The sequence below is a fragment of the Leuciscus leuciscus genome, assembly GCF_965113295.1.
Source record: "Leuciscus leuciscus genome assembly, chromosome: 14".
Classification (NCBI taxonomy): domain Eukaryota; kingdom Metazoa; phylum Chordata; class Actinopteri; order Cypriniformes; family Leuciscidae; genus Leuciscus; species Leuciscus leuciscus.
Window position 1 is genome coordinate 11,271,080 of NC_138738.1, and position 20,996 is coordinate 11,292,075.

At 37.4% G+C, this 20,996-nt stretch overlaps 4 protein-coding genes across 7 annotated transcripts; 3 read left to right on the top strand and 1 right to left on the bottom strand.

The window, feature by feature from the left end:
- Window positions 1-1,958: 1,958 nt before the first annotated feature.
- On the top strand, window positions 1,959-8,839 carry tatdn2 (TatD DNase domain containing 2). Of its 3 annotated transcripts, none has more exons than XM_082137137.1 (7): window positions 1,959-2,285; window positions 2,913-3,229; window positions 3,393-3,746; window positions 4,294-5,277; window positions 5,368-5,495; window positions 7,848-8,031; window positions 8,156-8,839. In XM_082137137.1, exons 2-7 carry the CDS (start codon window positions 2,924-2,926, stop codon window positions 8,294-8,296), a joined length of 2,097 nt encoding a protein of 698 aa, XP_081993263.1. In that variant the 5' UTR covers window positions 1,959-2,285; window positions 2,913-2,923; the 3' UTR covers window positions 8,297-8,839. The 3 variants fall into 3 exon arrangements, with proteins under 3 accessions (XP_081993263.1, XP_081993262.1, XP_081993264.1); XM_082137136.1 differs by lacking the exon at window positions 1,959-2,285 and adding an exon at window positions 2,325-2,414; XM_082137138.1 differs by lacking the exon at window positions 1,959-2,285 and adding an exon at window positions 2,384-2,511.
- Window positions 8,840-9,050: 211 nt separating this feature from the next.
- Window positions 9,051-10,041, bottom strand: ghrl (ghrelin/obestatin prepropeptide). 2 transcript variants are annotated; one of them, XM_082137224.1, is made up of 5 exons: window positions 9,913-10,041; window positions 9,685-9,799; window positions 9,460-9,540; window positions 9,274-9,382; window positions 9,051-9,086 (listed from the first exon to the last, which is right to left on the bottom strand). In XM_082137224.1, the coding sequence occupies exons 2-5, from the start codon at window positions 9,796-9,798 to the stop codon at window positions 9,079-9,081; spliced, it is 312 nt and encodes a 103-aa protein (XP_081993350.1). In that variant the 5' UTR covers window position 9,799; window positions 9,913-10,041; the 3' UTR covers window positions 9,051-9,078. The 2 variants fall into 2 exon arrangements, with proteins under 2 accessions (XP_081993350.1, XP_081993349.1); XM_082137223.1 differs by having other exon boundaries at window positions 9,685-9,823; window positions 9,913-9,977.
- Window positions 10,042-10,972: 931 nt separating this feature from the next.
- ccdc174 (coiled-coil domain containing 174) lies at window positions 10,973-15,407 on the top strand. Its single transcript, XM_082137171.1, has 11 exons — window positions 10,973-11,098; window positions 11,286-11,390; window positions 11,484-11,584; window positions 12,339-12,397; window positions 12,518-12,680; window positions 12,773-12,868; window positions 12,968-13,104; window positions 13,219-13,313; window positions 14,437-14,566; window positions 14,694-14,828; window positions 14,947-15,407. Exons 1-11 carry the CDS (start codon window positions 11,057-11,059, stop codon window positions 15,252-15,254), a joined length of 1,371 nt encoding a protein of 456 aa, XP_081993297.1. The 5' UTR covers window positions 10,973-11,056; the 3' UTR covers window positions 15,255-15,407.
- A 419-nt stretch (window positions 15,408-15,826) lies between these two features.
- On the top strand, window positions 15,827-20,929 carry LOC309474636 (sorting nexin-5). The gene is made up of 15 exons (XM_082137184.1): window positions 15,827-15,999; window positions 16,079-16,119; window positions 16,611-16,718; window positions 16,805-16,912; window positions 17,498-17,567; window positions 17,678-17,805; window positions 18,415-18,498; window positions 18,677-18,751; window positions 18,848-18,878; window positions 19,106-19,190; window positions 19,316-19,355; window positions 19,445-19,531; window positions 20,041-20,130; window positions 20,253-20,318; window positions 20,476-20,929. Exons 2-15 carry the CDS (start codon window positions 16,117-16,119, stop codon window positions 20,617-20,619), a joined length of 1,119 nt encoding a protein of 372 aa, XP_081993310.1. The 5' UTR covers window positions 15,827-15,999; window positions 16,079-16,116; the 3' UTR covers window positions 20,620-20,929.
- The last annotated feature ends 67 nt before the right edge of the window (window positions 20,930-20,996 follow it).

Genomic DNA, 20,996 nt, shown 5'->3' on the forward strand with positions numbered 1-20,996 from the left:
TAAATCTTTTAAATCTGATCACCAGTTTTCTTCATAATTTTACTTAACAGAATAGCCAATTTTCAATTAAACCTTTCAATTAATTTAGAAGCATTTTAAAGGAAAAAGTGTGAAGTCTGTCATCCTACCTAATACTTAAGTCCTTTTAGCCCATCTGGAATGGTCCCTCTGTTGAACAGGGTTCTGCAGTCTGGCAGAATGAAGACAACGTGGTTCCTCGCTCCCGTCCACCTGACAGAGGGAGATTCCGAGGACTCCTGGATCTGACCCGCCAAATTGTCGTAGATTTTTCCCTAAACCTAACTAACTGGGTCGTCTCCAATCGACGTTCCCTATATAGCTACCTGGGTCGTCTCCAATCGACGTTCCCTAACGTCTCCAATCGACGTTTAATATATAGTCTACCTAACTAACTTGCTTCCTTCCCTAACTAGCTTTCTTCCTGCGCAGGAATAATCGACAAACAGACTTCAGCAAATGTCCTTTAAATGCTTTAATCACGGCCGGAGGATCTCTCGAGCAGTTCTCAGAGAATCTCCCCCAAGAAGAAGCAAGGCCGGAGGATCTCAGACAAATTCCATTGAGAATCCCACCAGCTAACACGAATACAACAGTTTTTATAGAATAGGGAGGTATGACAAAATTATATGAATTTGATTGGTTCTTCATATGCAAACCCTTCTGTTACTAGGTAAAGCAAACTTTGTTTTAATGATTACTCGATTGTTAATCACAAGGTTCAAAGTTTCGATTCCCATGTATGTTATTTTTACACTCACACAACCAAAGTCAGAGGGGTATGGCAACACAACATACAACATTCAAAAACACAGGACAGAACGTTTTAGTAATTTGTGTTTCAAAGTGTTATCATGTCAGGCCTAAAAAGAGAAATAACGTTAGATGTTAGAAACATGGTTAGTTTAATATACAGTTTACTATTTTATCTATTAAAAATCCACCCCAGAATCTATCCAAAACCCAAAAACCAAAGCTTTGTTCCCAAAGGCTTTCTTTTGATTAAACTTTTGTGCGATCTATCTTTGAATCCACTAAATCACAAATTGTTTTAATAGGATTTAAGTCCGGACTTTGACTTGGCCAACTTTGACTAAAGAGCTTACACATAATGGTGGATTAACCATTACAGAAACATATAAAAAAATATTTTGGTAATAGCCAATACTGTTAGTTTAGGACAGCTGTGACACAACCCTTACATTAGATGGTCAGGCCTATCTAATAAATTTTTAAGCACTGTGTGTGCATATATATAGTAGTTTACTCTAAAAGTGGTTTTGCTTGGTGTTAAACATCTACTTCAAACCCATCTTAAATTACAATACATTTTCTGATGCATCTTTCGAACTAAAATGATAAAATTGCAAATGAGACATGATGCATTAAGGTAGGTGTTAATTATTTAACGATAGTAGATTTTAACCAAAATTGTGATCTGTTCTCATTTCAAGGATTTTGTTTTATATAGTATAACTGTCAGGTTGGAGCAAGTTGTCACGTTTTCCTGTAGCTCAAACATTAGAGTTGGCGCTTGCCAACTTCATGGGTTCGATTCCCAGGGAAAGCAATAATTGATAAGAATGTAAATGTAAAAATAAATTCTACAAGTTTATACAATTTATTAATTACAATATTTGTTGGCCAAAAGTTTCTGTATATTTATTTGAACTGTTTGTGTTTTGTCGCTTTTTAACTTATTTTTTATTTATTTATTTTTATACATTTAGATGAAAATCACTTTAACAACAGTATGACAATTGTTCCTCGGTAGTTCTGGGGCGTGTTGCCACGAAGATCAACGTGTTTTACTCGAACGGCATCTTTTTTTCTTCTGGGCATTTTGGGCAATGACATCATGTTCAACGGCCTTTTTTTATTTAAATTTTTTATTTAACGTTACTTTTTGTAATTCCTGTATCCACCTTACAGAAAATTGCTTTTCAGAAATAAACCCACCCTGGGATATACTACCTCTAAAGTTTCTATACAATTAGCTGCTACAAGTGATATTGCATTTAATCTAAATTCTGTAGGTCAAATAAAATGTTGATTTTCATATTCCTTCAAAGTCTACACACATGCTTGAAATGGAGGAATGTGCACACTCCATACTTGGTGCGTCTCAAACTAAGCGTTCACCACCCATGCTATCCAGGGCCCAGTACGGTGAGGAGTGAGGACCGTTGACAGCAGTGAGCAGTGAACGCATCGCTAATTACTTACGCACGTGATCCACCTGAACTTTCATCCGCATAGGCTTTAAGGTTTGTGAGATTAACTTTGCTGTTGCTTTGACATAATCGGGTTTAATCAAGACCATTACACACTTTCAGACTGTTTTCCGTTCTTGTGATCGACGTTATGTGCACTGACGCTTGGGGTCACAGTTTTAGGTCAGGCATGAGGTTTCTGCTAATTACTAGCATCTGTAGTTAACTAATAAGTTAGCTTTTTAAATAAACACGTTAACGCGTTTTACAGTGTACACAGGTTTGTGCTTTTATTTAATAATGTATAGAAATAAATACATATATAAAAGAGCCGTCGATGTGTTTCTAACCTTTTAACGTTAAGTTAGCTAACCTACAGAAAGTGCCTGTCTGCTGACCATTGCGTTTTTAAAGATACGTGTAAATATTGAATTAAAATGATGTATTAATTAATTAAGTGAGTAAATATAACTCCCTTTTACTTATGTGAGTCTCAAATGTCCTTGTAACAGCATCTGGTTGCTGGACTGCATCTCCACTTTGAATTTACAGTGTTTTGGTTTGTTTTCAGTTTTTCAAAGAAGCTGGAAGTGAACCCATCTCAAAATTGGCTTAGAAACGGCTGCATCTGTTTGTGGTTCTGATTTTTGACCCATGTATACATTTTCTTTCTTTCTCAAGATCCTAGTACGATGAACCGCAAAAGGGAAAAGGTGAAATTGACATGGCTGAATAAGGTGCTGAACTCCCCCAGAAAGCTCATGAAGAACAGTGTGGGTGTGGCACAGCCCACATGCTGGGATGAAGATGGTCAGGATAGTGGTATGAGCGAGGCTGGCTCTCCTGGCCTGAACACATCTACTGGGTCAGCTGGACTTGGCGACGTGGAAAACATCCATCTTACCACTCCAAAGCACTCTTCACGAAGTACACCTAAATCACGCTTAAAATTGACTGGACCCCACCGAGCAATCCGGAAAAAAACCAGTCCTGGTGAGGTGAGTAACAATAAGGTGGTTTTTTTTCCCATTTTCCCCAGTCAATATATATAATATTTTATAGTGGAATTAAATATGTTTTATGTAACTTAGTAGTAGAAGTGTGTATTTAAAAATTGCATGTATTTGAGAGGATTTCAAAGATTTGTGGGGTTTTTTTTAGGACACTATTACAGGGCAACAATCCTTTGTTGAACCTTCACCTCCCTCTGCTGGGAAAAAACACAGGAGTCCAGAGGATGGACGGAAAATCATTTATCTCAAGGCGCTGAGTGATGCAGTGGGGAATGCAGACAAAAAGTCATCATTTGGTGGGCCTAAAAGTCTATTTGCGAAGAAAACCCCAGACAAACCTGTGAAGGCAGAGGAGGAGGAAAACTGCTCTGACCTTGATTGCTGCTCATTCAGTGTGAAGAATGAACCACTTTCTCTGTTCACGACCAAGGATGATGGGCCTCCCCCGCTGGAGATCATTGACACAGAAGATGAAGGGGAAGTAATAAAGCTGGACACCAGGGTAATGGATACTACAACTTTTTGTGGGGGAAATAAATGAATTCTTATGTTCAGCGATAATTGATCACAAGTGCCAGTAAATACTTTTACATTGTTGCAAAAAATACATCAAATAATGACATTCTTTGGCATTTCTATTCATCAAAGAATCCTGAATTTTTCTTTTTTAATCATTGTTTCATCAAGAAAATTGAATATTGATGATTAAGCACCAAATCAGCATATTAGATTGATTTCTGAAGAATCATGTAACATTGAAGACTGAAGTTATGATGCTGAAAATTCAGCTTTGTATCACAGGAATTATTAAATTTAAAAAAAATATATAGCAAACCAGAAAACAGCTATTTTGAATTGTAATAATATTTCCCAATATTACTGTTTTTACTGTATTGATAAAATAAATGCTACCCTGTTGAGCATGAGACTTTCCAAACATAAAAAAAAAAAAAAAGATATATATATATATATATATATAAGCATGTTTATTCTGCACTATTTTAAATGTATTTTAAAATAATTGATACTGACTTTGTCTCTATGCACAGAGTGTGATCCTAAAGCGGCCAGAATCGCCGGATTGGTCGGATGTTGAGGACTCGGAGCAGGTTGAAGTTTTCTCGCAGGATGAGTCCTTTGAGCCAAAGGGGCAACAAACAAAGCTTGAAAGGGATCGTGAGCTTGTGAACTTCAGTGACACTCCTCCACCATTGGAACTCAACCCTTACTCCTCATCACCAGCAGCTTTAAAGCCTTCAACATTCTCACAAGCCCTTTGGAAATTAGAATCTCAAGGGGCTGACACAACCCCAACCATCCCAGCTAAGGATGTGGAGCTGTGGTCAGACCGACCGCCTCAAACTACAGCCTCTGACCTCGCAACCCCCAATAACTATTCATACTTTATGTCAGTTAAGCGGACCCTCAAATTACAGCAGTCCATCGTCAGCAGCTCTACACTGGCCGATCCTTTTCCCGAGCTCAGAAGCATCACCTATGCCCCCATCACACCTGAACGCTGGGATTGCTCTCATAATACTACACGCAGGACTTCAGAATCAAATTACTCATCCTCACGGATGCTTCTCACTGCTGACAGTGACACCCGCAGGATGTCGGTTGGCTCGGAGCCTCTTTGGTTGTCGGATTTGACCTACTCAAATGCAGATTCTGCAGGATTTATTGACACGCACTGTCACCTTGACATGCTCTATGGGAAGTTGGGTTTCCAGGGAAGCTTTCAAAGGTTTCAGCTCAAGTATGCAAGTAGTTTCCCTTTGGAGTTTAGGGGCTGCATTGCAGATTTCTGCAACCCACGAATCACAGAGAAAGAGGCCATCTGGGAGGGGCTACTGGCAGAGGAGAAAGTGTGGGGGGCATTTGGTTGCCACCCACATTTTGCCAAAGAGTATAACCACACTCATGAGCAAAGCATCATGCGTGCTATGCGTCACCCTAAGGCCATAGCGTTTGGAGAGATCGGTTTGGACTACTCGCACAAGAATTCCACAGACTCAAGGAAACAGAAAGAGGTATGGCAGACTGGATGATTACCTCCAAAAGTTTTAAGCATGTACTTGAGAGGGTCAAAAGAACATAATTTCTGTCTTTTTCCTGTCAAGGTGTTTGAACGACAGTTGGAGTTGGCCGTCAGTCTCAGGAAGCCTCTAGTCATACATTGCCGTGATGCCGATGATGATTTGCTGCAAATTATGAAGAAGTGTGTCCCCCGGGATTACAAAATACACAGGTCAGTTCTCATAAAACAAACACTCGGGCCAGTTTCTTATGTTCGTTCTTAGAAATAATAAGTCATCTCATTTAAATAAAAACTCATGGCTCATATTTCACTCTAACATTAAACTAAAGTAAGAAGTTGTATTTGGAATTAAACAATGAAGCATGTTTTAAGGAGCATTAATATTTATTTGATGTATGTATTATTAAAATATTTTATTAGTTTTTTTCTGTCCAGTGTCCATACAGGATCGTTTTTTTCTTTTCTTTCATATATATAATCTATACATTTTTTCTGCTTTCTTTTTTCTCTTATATTATTTGGATAAGTTTATCATTTATAAAATAGAATATCTTATTTTTTGAAGTGAAATGACATTTTATTGTGAGATTCACCCTACTGCATAAAATGCCTACACTAATTCTATTTAGTCAATGTTGCCAATTTAGCACCGTTCTTTACAAAGAAAAACTGACTAGCAACAAATCTAGCAAATTACTATTTATTTTGTTTTATTTTTGACTGCTGGTTAACATTTAGTTGCTTTCCATTAATAAAAAGTATGTAAATGAGAACGGCTTTATTGGACATTCGGCCATAGATATATAAACGCATCTGCCTCATTAGTGGCTGTTTCTATGGGCCGCTATACGTAAGCCATCAGTCTTATTGGAAAAGTCAAAACACTGGTCCGTGAACACTTGAGAGCAAGTTGATTGACCGTCTGCAAATGTACTTAGACATATGAATATCTAAATCTGCAATAGACTTCAGCGGATGATTTTGCTAAACTTACAATACAACAAGACGAAGGCATCAGCTAACAAGACGTATTATGTAATAGAGTTAATGCATATAAAAACAGAAACCAACGTTCTCGCCTGTAAAAGGTTATCCCATTTCTTCTTGAACTTCTCATCATTGCTTCTCACTGTGAGTGACATCACGCTGACCGTTCCAAGATGGTGGTCGCGCCGACATGCCTGGAGTGGTCAAATGTTGCATCTACGTACACAGAGCCGCCTTAACCTAATGTTAGGCCCCGGGGCTGAGAGGTTTTGTAGGCCCCCCATCCCCTCAATTTAAAGAGTCTCATTTAAAAAAAGTGTAATAGCCTATCTATAGGTAATCTACATCACAAAATGCATTAGTTTCTTTCGAGACCTACAACAGTGATTTTTTTTAAATATTGTTTTTCATTTTAATATTGTTATTAACATATCACTGAGCACATAAACACAAGACACTTTATTTAACAACCACACACAGCAACTAAATTTCAACTTTATGCAAATGAGAAGCGATTTTCGCGAGCGACGACCAATAGGAAAGAAGCCTTTCAGTGGAGCTCAGCTCCCGTCACCGTCTCGAGTGAAATTGCATGTGAATCGGCAAGACCGAAGAGTTCAAGGGCGATTTCACTGTTTTATATGATTTGACTGTAACTAACCACAAACATGGATATAATAAAATGATGCATGGAAAAGAAACTGTCGACAGTCAGTCTCAGTGAGTTTAATTCATACATTTATAGTTCGAGTGTCGTAGTTTTATGATGCAAGTTTAGCACTGCTGCAGTTCATTTTACAGTGCATTATGTTGACTATTAGGGACAAGAAAATGTATTAGCCTATTTGTCAAATTCGGATGACGTTTTAGTAATTGATGACAGTATGAGTGAGTTTAATTTGTAGATTGATCGATCGTTAATCTAGTAAATGATTTAATCCCTGAACACTGCTGTGTGTAATATAAAAACACTCTCCCAACAGCATACTGTTTCTTTTGAGCCTAATTCCTAGTCAAATTAAAATGATATAGTTGTATATCACTTGTGGTGGTGTTTTGTATAGATGTGGCCAGACGAGCAGTCTCGCCTCATTCGCGCCGCGGGACCTCTAGACGCGCGTAAACGCGTCTTTACAACACTGAAATCACTCGCGCCAGACGCTCTATTCGCGTTTGGTGTGAACGCACCTTAACAATAACATTAGAGCGACAGCACTACCAACGCCCACAAGCGACTAGCGACATACAGCGACAAAATCTGACAAGTTAAAACAATAGGCTATGACCTTTTCAGCTCATCATGAACCTGAACATGGGAGGCCCCTGAACTTGGGAGGCCCCTGGGCTTCAGCCCAGGTAAGCCCGTGCATTAAGGCGGCCTTGTACGTACACATATCTATGCATTCGGCTATATATTATGCAGTATGTGAGCTTGGATTAGAAGAGAAACCGCATTGTGTCATTCTGTATATGCAACAGACTTTTTGAGCAGGTTTTTGCTACTTTCCATTGAAAATAGTTGGCAGCACTGGTCAGAGTTTATAGTCTACTAACCTGTGTTCATATGTTTGTTAGACACTGTTTCACCAACAGCTACCCTGTGATTGAGCCGTTCCTAAGTGAATTCCCTAACCTGTGTGTGGGTTTCACTGGACTGGTGACGTACCAACGCGCTCTGGAGGTTCGAGAAGCTGTGAGAAAAATCCCACTCGACAGAATCCTACTGGAGACCGATGCACCATATTTCCTACCCAGACAGGTATCAGTGCTAGTTACTAAGCACACATTGTTTGATTCCACTAACACACATGTGCATGACTAATTTGTCTAATTTGTCATTCTTTAAAATACACATACATTCAAGTCTCTTCATCTTTCTCTAGGTGCCCAAGTCCGTATGCAGGTTTGCTCACCCTGGTATGGGCATACACACACTGCGTGAGATTAGTGTGCTGAAAGGAGAGCTGCTAACCACAGTACTGCAAACAGTACGGCAGAACACTAGACACATATACGGACTGTGATTGGAAACGCTGTGTTAAACTACTTATTTTATCAACTGGAGTCCTTCAAAATCTTAGTCCTGATAGCAGTTTCGTCTTGCATCTTTGGCATTTTCTTTTCTTTTAAAAAAAACCCTCTTTCTTGTGTTTGCATCACAATGTCTTCAAGAATTGATATTCCAATGTGTGTTAGTAAGTGTATGAGCATTGCTACTTAAGTTTCTTACCGTGTTATAGGGAATTTCACATCTGTTAAAACGTTAGCAATGATACATTTTAATATCTCTTCAGTTTTGTGTTTTAAAATGGTTCTCTGTTCTCAGGTTTCTTTGGCCGTGTGATTGCATACATGCTTACAAGTTATGTATGCTTTTGAGACATAAGTGACATAAAATGCCATCTTGTGTCTTCCCTTATATTAGAAACCAGTCATTTTCACATGAAAGTTTATGTAAAAAGAAAATGTGAAACAGATTGTGAAAAACCACAACAAATAGCTTTTACCAAGTTGTTGGTTTTATATAAATGTAACTTTTGTTTAAATAAATGTATATGCAACATGAATGGGTTTATGAAATTAATTTTTTGAGAAAGACATGGCTGCTTTTCCTTTTGCGACTCCATTAAAGGTTTAGTTTTATCTGTAATGCAAACATGACCTTGAAACGCATGAGAGTAAGCAAAGAAAATAGAAACCAGAGGCAGAAAGTTATTTCTTTGTCATCCTTTATTTTGTCAAATCAATTTGTTAGAAATTGATTTAAACAGTAAATTATTTATTTTTGTAGGATTGGTAGATCTTGTCAGAATTCTGTAACAAATGAGAACATACATTTAGCGTGTTAGTTGGAAGAACACTAAAACTATTCAAATACAACATCAAACGGTGTCTTGAAGAATTTTTGAAGTGTCAGAAAAGACTTAGTTAAATCTGGGACTTTTCCTGGGAAATTTTTCCATTTGTTTGGATCTGTTCTTAAAACAAGCATTTAGCTCACCAAATGGAGAATCACTAAGAAGATTCACAAGAACCTTCTGCAGCACAGGACCATATTTCTCATATTCTGCTTCACTCAGAGACACGGACAGTTGGAACGGAGCGCTCATCTAAAAAGGTAGAACAAATTATGACTAGAGTAGTAACTCATTAAAATCCTATTTAAATGTGCATTTGCTGGTTTTACCATAAACTGATCATCCTCCTTAATCACTGGGATCTCTGACTCCGCAGCATCTCTTCTGCCCACCCGTGGTGGCCTTCGACCCTTGAAATGGGACACACAATAAATCTGATGCCAGACTTCGAGCATGAATTGATGTGATCTTGACCAACTTTATTTTTTAAATTGAGTTCCTAAAATTGGTTAACTCCAAACAAACTCAGACACATCCACTAGACATATGCTCACCTGTGGTTTCTGATCAGGACTGAGGAAGCTGGTGCCACCTCTTACAGATTCGACACATAAGGAAAGAGCACATAAGAGCAGGAACATGTGGCTGGCACGACTGCGCAGAGGCATCCTGGGAAAGTCACCCGGTTTAGTTCTATTTATGACAACAATCTTAACGACTCATTTAAAATCATTTAAAATAAACTGAGTGTGCAGAAATAGTGAAAAATCATGCAATCCCACCTTCTGTAATGATCAAACTGCTTCAGTAGGTCTGCACACAAAGATCTGCTTCTCACTTTTATAATAGCCTTTGGTTAACAATTAGCATTAAAATCTACAAATGAAACTGTGAAAACAAACAGTACTTAAGGTGATATCAATATGATAAGAGATGATGACAAATAAAGTAATACAGTGATGTGGCTGCTGTGTCAATAGCTATATGTGTTACTAGACCGCTGAACTATTGCCTTAGCAGGTTTATTTGAAAGACCTGGCAATTCATCTGTAACCGGAGCAAATATTTGGTACGAACACACACTTTTAAGTGGACTCACCCTTGTACATGGTTGGCAGCAAATTCTTCCAACATGATCCTACCCATAACTGATATGCATTTACTGTTTTTATGGCAATTAAAACAATTATTTTACACTTATTTTTATAGTTCTGAATACGATCCATTTTCTTTTTATCAGTAATAATAATGTAGCATAAAGTGCCATTTCTATGGAGAATATCAGTTTATGGGCCATTACTTTATAATTGTGTGTGTGTGTGTGTGTGTGTGTGTGTGAGGGGTGTATTGTAGAGAACAACACTAATAAATAGATAGAACAAGAAAAAGGAAAAAAATGTGCAAGTTTGAAGCAACTTGGCTATGAACCTTCTGGTTTTCATATTTTTCACACACAAAAAATCAGCTAAAAACAGCCTAAACTGATTTGCTGATCTTATCTGGTCTTCAGTCTGGTCATAGCTAACTTAACAGGCTGGTTTTAAAGGGGTTTTGGTCACTTCTTTAGATGGTCAGACTTGACTTAGTTGGTCAGGCTGGGAGACCAACTAACAAGCTAAAACCAGCTGAACACCAGCTTGACCATCTTAAACTCGCTACATCCAGCGTACCCAGCTTCGTCTGGTTGCTTTTTTGGACATTTCGTTGCGTAATGCCATATTTTGGACATTTGACATGGTAGAAACATGTTTTATTTACGCCATAGAAATGAAAAACTGTTTTCAATTTAAAATCTTGTTGTAGTTTGACCTCCGAGACGGCAGATGGCAGGCTACATTTCTTCTGTTTAGTATTGTTTTTGGATACTGTTTTGCTCTCTGAATGTCAGTGCTTGCCTGCTATATCACCTAATCAGCTACAGTGAACATGGATAAAAAGAAGAAACCATACAATGTTACAGCGTCATCGGTGAATATTTTGTATCTTATCTCTTTTTTGAACAAGACACTTTTCACAATTTTAGTTTTGTTTGTGTGTTATAGTTAGCTTAGCATCACAGCTGACAGTAGACTTGCATTGTGTAACGTTAGCAGCTACCTCTTTTTAAAATCCTAAAATCTCTTGGCCAACGTATACTTTTCAATTTACATTTCAGCTGGTTGATTTGAAAGCGGAATTATATCGGAAGCAGGAGAAATTTAAGCACGACAGACTTGGCCAAGATGCAGGAGCTGCACAGAAGTCCAAGACAAAAATAAAAGTAAGACACGGGCAGTTCATAACTACTAGATGTGATCATCCAACCATTATACACGCCTGTTGTAATTGTAATTGGTTGTTTATGTGCTCACAGAAGCCCAATATCTGGACTAAACAAAATGAAGGTGTCGATGTACGAGCGCAGAGGGACGTTCAGCAAACTGTTGAGGAAGAAAACACACTGGACAAATCCAGGTGAATAGGCTATTCATAGTCCAGTACTACATTATTCTGGTTCTTTATATCCTCTTCATCAATTCATTTTCTTTTGCCTGCTTCACTAGGCACAGAGTGGCTCAAAAAGTATATAGACACACTAAGTTGTATGAATGTCAGTATATAACAAACCAATTGATTTCCAAAAATTAGTTCCATGAAAAGATCATGTGTTCATGATTTGAGTTCAACTCAAGTGTTTGCAGTTGACACTTTGTTTTTTACAATGAATTTTATATAAGTGTGGCTTAAGTGTCCAAATATTTTTTGAGGCAAGTGTATGGTTTATGAGTTTTGTTTTTTATAACAACCTGTTGTCATAAATGGTATTTCATTTTGTTTAAATATATTTTCAAAAAAATGTTTTTATAATTTTTTTGCTGCAGACTGTTTCACATTCACATATTTAAAAAAAAAACATACACTCAATAAAAATACTTATGAGGACATTATTATTAAAAGGTTTTTTATTTAAATGCCTTTTTTTTGGTCACTTTTTTTAATTGATATTGTATAATAATCTGAGACCATACACCCTGTTTCAAATGCTGATATATTGTAATGACTGTAGGATATTTTTTACAATATAATGATGTAAAATTATATGTTTTTATATATTATATGTTTAGTCATGTTTCAGATCCTTCTAATGGTACTCTAAATCACCTTCATTGTTCAGATTTTGGAATACAATTATATTAATACTCTCCTGATGCATTTTTGTCTTATGTAGGCGAAAATTGGAGGAAAAGGCACGTCTTTATGAACAGATGACAAAAGGAGATTTCCCAGGTATATGCTTGTTGACCATCCCAAATTCAGACATTTCACTTCTTGAATACATTTTTACACTGCTTTGGGTGTTTTGTAAATGAACTGATATTGAAGTTGACAATTTCTATTTCTATTTAGATGAGGAGACTGAAAGTCTTTTTCTGGTGGACTTCACCCAAAAGATCATCAACCAGAGGAATGAACCACAGACATGCACTCCAGATGAAGCAGGGTACCGAGATGGCGAGGACTCTGATGTGAACGTCCCTGTTCCAGACCCACAGAATGCAAATGAAGAATGGTACGGTGTGTTTATAAATATATATTTTTTTACGAGGCAATGTGATTTGAACTCAACTACGGGTTTTCTTGCTTGCTTTCTCTCTCTTACAGGGTGGACTATGTTGATGCATTAGGACGTTCTCGAAGATGTTTTAGGAAAGACCTACCTGGTTTTCAGAAAATGGACCAAGATCTCCAGAACAAGAGGTAAGTTTATTGTTCTTACCGTTGCTGTGTTTTTAGTTTTTTTTGTATCTAACCAATTGTCATTGGTTGTGCTCAATATATATCTATTATTATGCACAGGGTGACTGGCGCTGATAGGACGCTGTTATCTGATGACATGAGAAGAGAAATGCAGAGAGAGCAGTGGGAAAAAGAGGAAGAGGAGCAGATGAAGAGACCTGTTGGACCCATTCACTATGAAAATATCAGAGAGCAAGGTGATGGAGAGGAGTGATCTCTAGACACACCGAATCCTGTCTAATGTGTAGAAAATGCCTCTAAGTAGTGCTTCTTTGTGAGTGTCTCACATGAGTGTTTTGTGTCCGTTTCAGAGGCCAGAGAGCTGGGTGTTGGGTATTTTGCTTTTGCCCAGGATGAGGACCGACGTAGAAAACAGAGAGAAACTCTAGACATGCTGAGAGATCAGGTCAGAACAACAATTAAATGAGTCACAAACTCTTTTCCTAAGCAGAATGAGCTACCTACCTAGACAGCATAGTAAGTGTGCATACGAAGCAAAGACTGTTCCAAAAGATAGGCAGCATGATGTTGCCTTCTAAAGGCGGGCGTACACTGTATGATTTTTGCGGTCTCGCAGATGATTTTTTTTCACTTGGGAGAAATCCCGTGGAAATCGCTGATGGTCGCGGCTTGCAGCATGTGAGAGGAATTACGAGCCGAGCGAGCATGTTACGAGCACCCACACACACACAGACAGACAACTCCCTCTCCCTCTCAAGTTATTTATGTTGAAAGGAATGGCTACTGTTCTCTGCTTTTCAACAAATCATTTGCACACACATTTGTCATTTTTCAATCTGAAGCTAAAGCTGCCTGCAACATTGAAAACTCCGGTCTCTGTGTTTAACGCAAAAGCTCACGTGATTGCCGACCGGCTCGGGATAAAATTTGTGCAGGACAGTCATGTTGTGTACCCGCTGCTTTGACGCGATTATCAGGTTAAATGACTCGTAACGTGTGCAATATCTCACGACCTCCCGAGTGTCCGAATTCGCACCGTGTACGCCCGCCTTAAGACACTTTGTTTTAGCTCTAAATTAAGCAATATCACATGTATATTTTGTTGGAAAGCACTTCCGAAATGCATTGAGACTTGAGGTGCACTCATATGAAAATTCTGACTGATGCTTATTGTGATCCATATTATTATTATTATTATTGACCATTAAAAAATTGTTCATATTACTATACCATTCTATACCATTTTGTCTATATAAATTAGGGTAAATCACTAAAACAGTAAAACAAGTGAATATAGGCATCACAATAATATATAATTGATATAATATGAAAGACAGTTAATTGAGATATATTAAAAAAATTGTGATTTATATATTTTTATTGTTATTAAAGATTAACACTATATTTTTAAACGGTGTGCTTAGCTTCTATACTATTGGCCACGATTGAAACGGTCTTCCTTCCTCAGCTTCTCTAACTATTGGCTGTTATTGAAAAGTCTTCTTCAACATCTCTACTATTGGCTGCATTGTAAATTATTAGGTTTACAAATTTTTTTCTCTCTGCAGACCACAGAACAGCGCAGCAAACGCGAGCAACTGAAGGATAAGCGGAAATCCCTTCTTGAAGCTCGACTCGCTAAAGTGAGGATGAGAAGGATAAAGAAAAGCAAGCTGGAGACAGGGGATGAAGAAGATGGTGTGTTGCTGAATATTTAACAAGTCTTTATATGCTTTGAAGCATATTAAACGTGTATCTGTATGTTGGTGGTTATTTCTAAAGGATGTGAGGATGTTTTTGGATCATGTCTGATGTTCCCTTGTAGCTCCTGCCGCTGATGAAGATGAAGAAGTTGGACCTCCAGCCCCTGCAACAGTGCCGAAAGTGGAGGTGGAGATTCAGGAAAGAAAAGACACCAAACCTGGCGTTCCATACGTAAGAGAGTGGGACAGAGGCAAAGGTACATGACCTGACACATAAATGCACGGCACATCCCTTCCTTCCTTTTCATTTGCTCCAGTGTTTACATTTGCTGTTTTGAAGTAAATGCAACTTTAAACATGTATTTCCTTTTCCAGAGTTCTCCTGGGGTCAGTGGACCAGTCTTCGTCGAGAGGAGCGAGACTCCGATTTTGCTCCTCCCTCTGCTTATTTCGCAGATGACAGATGGGCCAATCACAACAGAGCAACAGACAAAGGGCAGGCTAAAGGAAAACCTGCCTTCAAGTGGTCTGAATCCCAAAAGGCCACCGAAAGAGACACAGAGAACATATCTACCCCTAGTCATCCTTCTGACATGCCCACATATGCACAACCTTCTCAACCACAGACTGCTCAAACACAGAGTCTGGATGACCTGTTATCGTTCTACAAACACTCTACGTGAACAAGTCAGAAAATCGTTTGGGAAACTATAGGAAATGGCAGCCTCCATCAAGCCTGGTGCATTATGTCAGTCTTAAGCTGAAGGGACAGTTAGACTTTATGTAAAATGTAAATGATTTGCAAAATTAGAATAAAGAATGACCAGATTTTTGTATGATCTTTGTGCATTTTTTATTCCATCTCTATCTTTCTATAGTGCCAGTGTCAGCCGCTTTAACCATAATTAATTCTGCCATCAATTCTTTCACCAGGTTGTAAATGTATTTATAAATAAGAATATAAGTAACTTTTGTCTATAAAATATTTTTTTTTCAATCAAAAACATTGATTTAACCAAAGCTACTGTTCTCTTCATCTAATGATTGCAAAGTGTCATTCTACTTTGTGTTTGTCACATCTTTTTCTTATGTTTTTATGTGTGCTATGAACACTGCAGTCATGTGCAACTCATAAACTTTGCCCAGTGTAACTGTGCTTAGTTACTCAGTAGCCTGTAATGAGTGTGCTTTACAAGTTACTTAGTTTGAGTGTATTCCACATGTCATTTGAAAGAGGACTCACAAAAAAACTATATATTGGATAAAATTTCACATACAACCAAATCGCAGGACCATAGTGACCTTTGATCTGAAGGATATCCTGTCTCCGCAAGAATGTGCGTGTGAGCATTTTGTATCAACTGGAGACAGAGAGAGAGAGAGAGAGGAAGGGAATTAAAGTAGAAAGTAGAGGTGACAAAGACTAAGGTAAAAAGGGTTTATGTGGAAGATTAAGAGAAGAGTTTACTTTGTTTTCTCATATGTCTCTGTTTTCTCCCTTTTGAAGATTAAACCAAAGTAGGAAACTTGTTGAATTCCAGTGAGATGGTAAGTAACCATTTCAGGTTGTGATTATCACATGACCATGTATTAACATGCTGTTCAACCATCTGCTGTTTGTAGACAATTTAATACTAATGAATGCTTTAAATATCAGGAAATGTAATTTTTTTGAGCATTTATTAATCTTCGTTCATTCATAAATATCAGATTATTATATATATATTTCATAAAATTATTTATATAATGAATTTATACTGCAAAAATGCTTTTGTTCATTGTTAATTCAAGTTAATTCACAAGTCATTAATTATTGTTAAACATGCATTACTGTTAGTAGATAAGTATTGTTCATTAGTTCATGATGCCTAATACACTAGTTTATGTTACTGAATCGAACCTATTGTAGTATAAGAAATGTATAAAGGCTACTGGAATATTATTACCTCAAGAGATTTGAGCTCTTTAGTCACAATTGATTGCAAGCATTGATTTCAATTCTTGTACTGTGTAAATGAATGACTCTGTGAGTGTTTTAGGAAGGTTCAAGTGCAGAATCAGCACTAAGCGTAAGTGCGGACAGCATCAGAATCACTGATTTGACTCAGGATGGAGACGTTCTGACGTTTGCCATTACTTCCCAGAAAGTAAGATGTGTAGTAAATACATAAAACCTGTTCTAAATATGTTTTGTGAAATGCTTAAATATCATTACTTCATTTTTTTCCCTCAGTTGAACAGCAGTGCAGGGGTGTGTGTTTTTCGGGCATATGAGGACTTTGAATGGCTTCAACAGAGTCTTTTCTCACAGGAAAATGTTCCTGGACTTCAGGGAATTATAGTGAGTGAATTCTCTAAACATTATTGGCACATTCCGTGTCAAATCAACCAAATTTTTAAAACTTCCTTGGCTAAATTTATTGATTTTGTTAATATTTTTGTCTAAAGAGAGACAAACATTAATTGTGAAGAAAGCCAAAGTATGAAATGCCATGAATGAATGTTTACTGAGTAATGAACTATTTTGTAGAGGAGGGTCGAAATGGCGATTTTCACCTGAGATTTGGAGTCAAATTACAAGGGGGAGAAAATTACTTTAGAAAGATGGATCTTTCAAGTAATTTTTGTCATTTTGATCTCCCTCTTCAAAATAGTGGATTACTCAGTCAATATTTATTCATGGCATGTCATATTTTGGTTTTCATCACTATTTGCTAATAGTGCCATCTAATGCTAATTCTGAGTATGGATTACAATTCTTGGCCTTCACATGTCACTTTACTTTATGTTAGTCTTTGAGAATGAACAAAATAAAAAATTTGAGCCAGGGACCTCTGATTGAGTTGGAATGCTTATTAATTTTCACTCTAAAACCACAAGATCTATGAATGGGGAAACACTTACATGAATGATTTTATGCCCACAGTTTCCACCTTTGCCCCCTAAAGCACTTCCATTGCAGTCAAACATGCAGACCAAAGCACTCAAACAACTTGGTATGTATTATTTGAATATGCAAAGGCAGTGTGTGTGTGTGTGGGGATGCCAATGATTTGATATTTAGTTTCTTATGTAACACATTTTCTGTTGTTCTGTATGTGTTCAGGATTCCTGGCTCTAGGACAGGATTGGCAGGGTTATTGTAAGGCTTTGGAGTTTTATCTCCAGCAGGTGGCAACACACCCAACTCTCTGCAAGTGCAAAGCACTGGACAGCTTTCTTATTAACTCTGAGGTTTACTATAAACACACACATACGCAAAGTGACTGTGATTTTTCATTCATTCAAATTCTGCATCACAGCCTGATCTATGATTGATAATACAATGCAACTAACAAGGGTAACGTGTCCTGCTGAGGTTTCCTGCTAAAACTGAAGGTAGTAGTTGTGTTTTAGAACATAGTAGCTGGTCATTATCTGGTCAAGTGTAATTTAGATGGTTGATTAGCTGTACTATCAGCTGGTGGAGACCTGGCTGAGCTGGTCGCTCATATTGGAACAAATCAGCAACTATGCTCCAAAAAGCTGACCAGTTTAAGCTTGCATGATCTGGTTTGTTTTTCAGCTGTGTTCTTGACCAAGCTCAACCAGCTCCCTCAGCCACCTAAACCGGTTAAGACCAGCTTTTAGCTGCTGGAAACTAGCTATCATTGTTCAAAAACAACAGCTAACTTTTTTTTTTACTGGATTCCCCAGCATGGAGAAGATCTTTGCTTGAAAGCTGTTTTTATTGTTTGACCATTTTGCTGTTTTTCTGTCATCACCTTAATCGGTTTTGAGGGAAAGGTGACAAAATCTTTGTTGACAATCTCACTTTTGTCATTGCATGTGTTGTTTGACTAGTCTCCTGGAAAACAGAGAGGCAGGAAAGGAATCTTTAATCGCCTTAGTCAGGCTGTGGAGGAGATGAGGAAGGAAAGTCATAAGGTAAAAGTGTAAAAGTTTGTTGTTCATGTCAGTGATTTATGCAATGTTCATCCCATCCACCACTGGGAAAGTCTTTTGTACCAAACACAGCACTGTGTAGTGATATGATATATGACAATATAAACGTTATAGATATATGAATGTAATTTATATCATATGTAAAATGTAATATCCCCAGGATGTGGACAACTTCTTTCAGAACGAGAGAAATAAAAACACAAATATTGCCGCTTTGTCAAAGGTTGCCACAGAGGTACACTATTTAAGCTGTTTTTCAGTTTTTATCTGGCCAGTGCACTGTTAGTCATTTTATAATTCAATGTGCAATATTGTGTTCTTCTCTCAATAGAAATTAATCGATGTTGTGATGACAGAGCAAAGTAAGTCACTGCAAGAAGTTTTCACACATCATTTAGGAATACAGTTGGCTCATATATCACTGTGTGTGTGTGTGTGTGTGTGTGTGTGTGTGTGTGTGTGTGTGTGTGTGTGTGTGTGTGTGTGTGTGTGTGTGTGTGTGTGTGTGTGTGTGTGTGTGTGTGTGTGTGTGTGTGTGTGTGTGTGTGTGTGTGTGTGTGTGTGTGTGTGTGTGTGTGTGTTTTTACAGAGCTTGCTTTGGCCTGTGGACATTTCTCCACCTCTCTTCATCTTTGTGTGAATCAGGACGATGCAGCTGCTGTAGCTTTCTCCAAGTTAGAATTCACTAAATAAAATGACCTTTTGTTTCTGCATTAATGTGCATGCTGAATAAAGAGAGTTTATGTGAATGTTGGTTATTATGAGAGGATCAGTTTACTCAGATGTTGTGTTTCTTTAGGGTTTGTTTGAAGCTGTCTGATATTATTGAGGCAGTAAAGGTAAGTGCACTCTCTCATTCCTTTATTTATTTTTATAAAAATATTGAATGCTAAAATTTGAATGTTTTTTAATTTATTTTTTACCTTAGCAAAACTTTGAGAAAGTTGCCAGTAACAACCTAACCACTCTTGGTTTGGGTCTGGACCTGGAGTCTCGCTACCAAGAGGCAGAGAAAGTATGTTTTATAAAATGCCTAAGCATGACTTTGATTTTTATGCATGATATTGCTTTTATACAATGTTTAATACTGAGACCTTTTAGATACAGTATTACCAGCGATGTTGTCTATTTTTGCTGTGCCACAAAATTTTTTTAAACTTAGTAAACTAAACTTACAAACTAGTAAGGCAACCAATAAGTTTAAGTTTTGTTATTTTATTTTATTTTATTACTAGACTGTCTGGAAAACACAGGCAAGTGGAGTGATACAGTGAAAAGTCTTTGTGCTGCTAGAGTCAAGACTGTATCTCTGATCTCCTCTCAACCAATCAAATTTGAGGGCTGGAACTATTTGTTTAGAAAACTCATTTCAGTATTTAAACATAAGCCTCAAATTATTAATTCACTCAAGTGTGTTCAAACTCCTGCATATATATTTTATGTTGAATGCAGGTTTGTATGAAATGTAATGAAATCTAACCCAAGACTGCTGTGGTAGTAACTTTCTATTTCTACTTGTAACAGGAGATGCTCTTCAGAAGAACCTGTAAACTGATAGAGCTGGAAACTGTTAAGAAGAGTACAGAAAAAGCCAAGGCCAATAAGAGAGAAGTGGTATGTTTTTAATGTGTATCTTTCATGTATTCTCTGTCCACATACACACGTCCACACTGAAGTGTTCACGTCATATTTAACTGGTAAATTCAGATGAAGTCTTTCTGTGTCTAATACTGTAGATGGAAGAGTTTCAAAAAGCTGTTGAGAAAGAGTTCAGCCTGATTTCATCTGTGGCTAAAGAAGAGGTAAATGCTGTGACTAATGTTAAACCCAAAGAAGATTATCTGCTAAATGTGTTACACTGGAAATATGGCTGACATGACTTCTGATTCTTCATTTTAAAGTAATGTTGATTGCACATTGTACATTTATATATATTTATTGGACTAATGTGTGTGTCAGATTGAGCGCTTCCATAGCTCCCGAGTGAATGTGCTGAAGAACGTCCTGATTGGCTGGTGTGAACAGCAGCTCAACACAGCGAAGGAGTGCGCCGAACTCTATTCTCAGCATCTCGAAGCTTGCAGAAACATGTATTCAGAATGAATGAAACAAACAGGTGGTAGATCATAAGAATATTTCTGGTAATGTAATAAAACTGTTATGAGACTGCTAAAAATAGAAATGATATAATGAAATGATAAAAGTGCAATGTAAATTTGGTTTATTCTCTTTTTTTTTAACAACTGTCTTCTTTAATCTGATTGTAGCCTACATAATGTTTTCCAGCTTTTAACGCTGAAATGTCATATAAATTTTACTTCCAGTTCCCCAACTCAGTGTGTTAGACTATAGATTCAGAAGTGATCTTTGTCCTATGTAAGCTTGCAGTAAAGCAATAAAATCCATGACTGTTTCTACTTTGCAAACATTGTCAATTCTGAGGTGATGGTTTAATAATACTGCACAAAAAGAAACTGAAG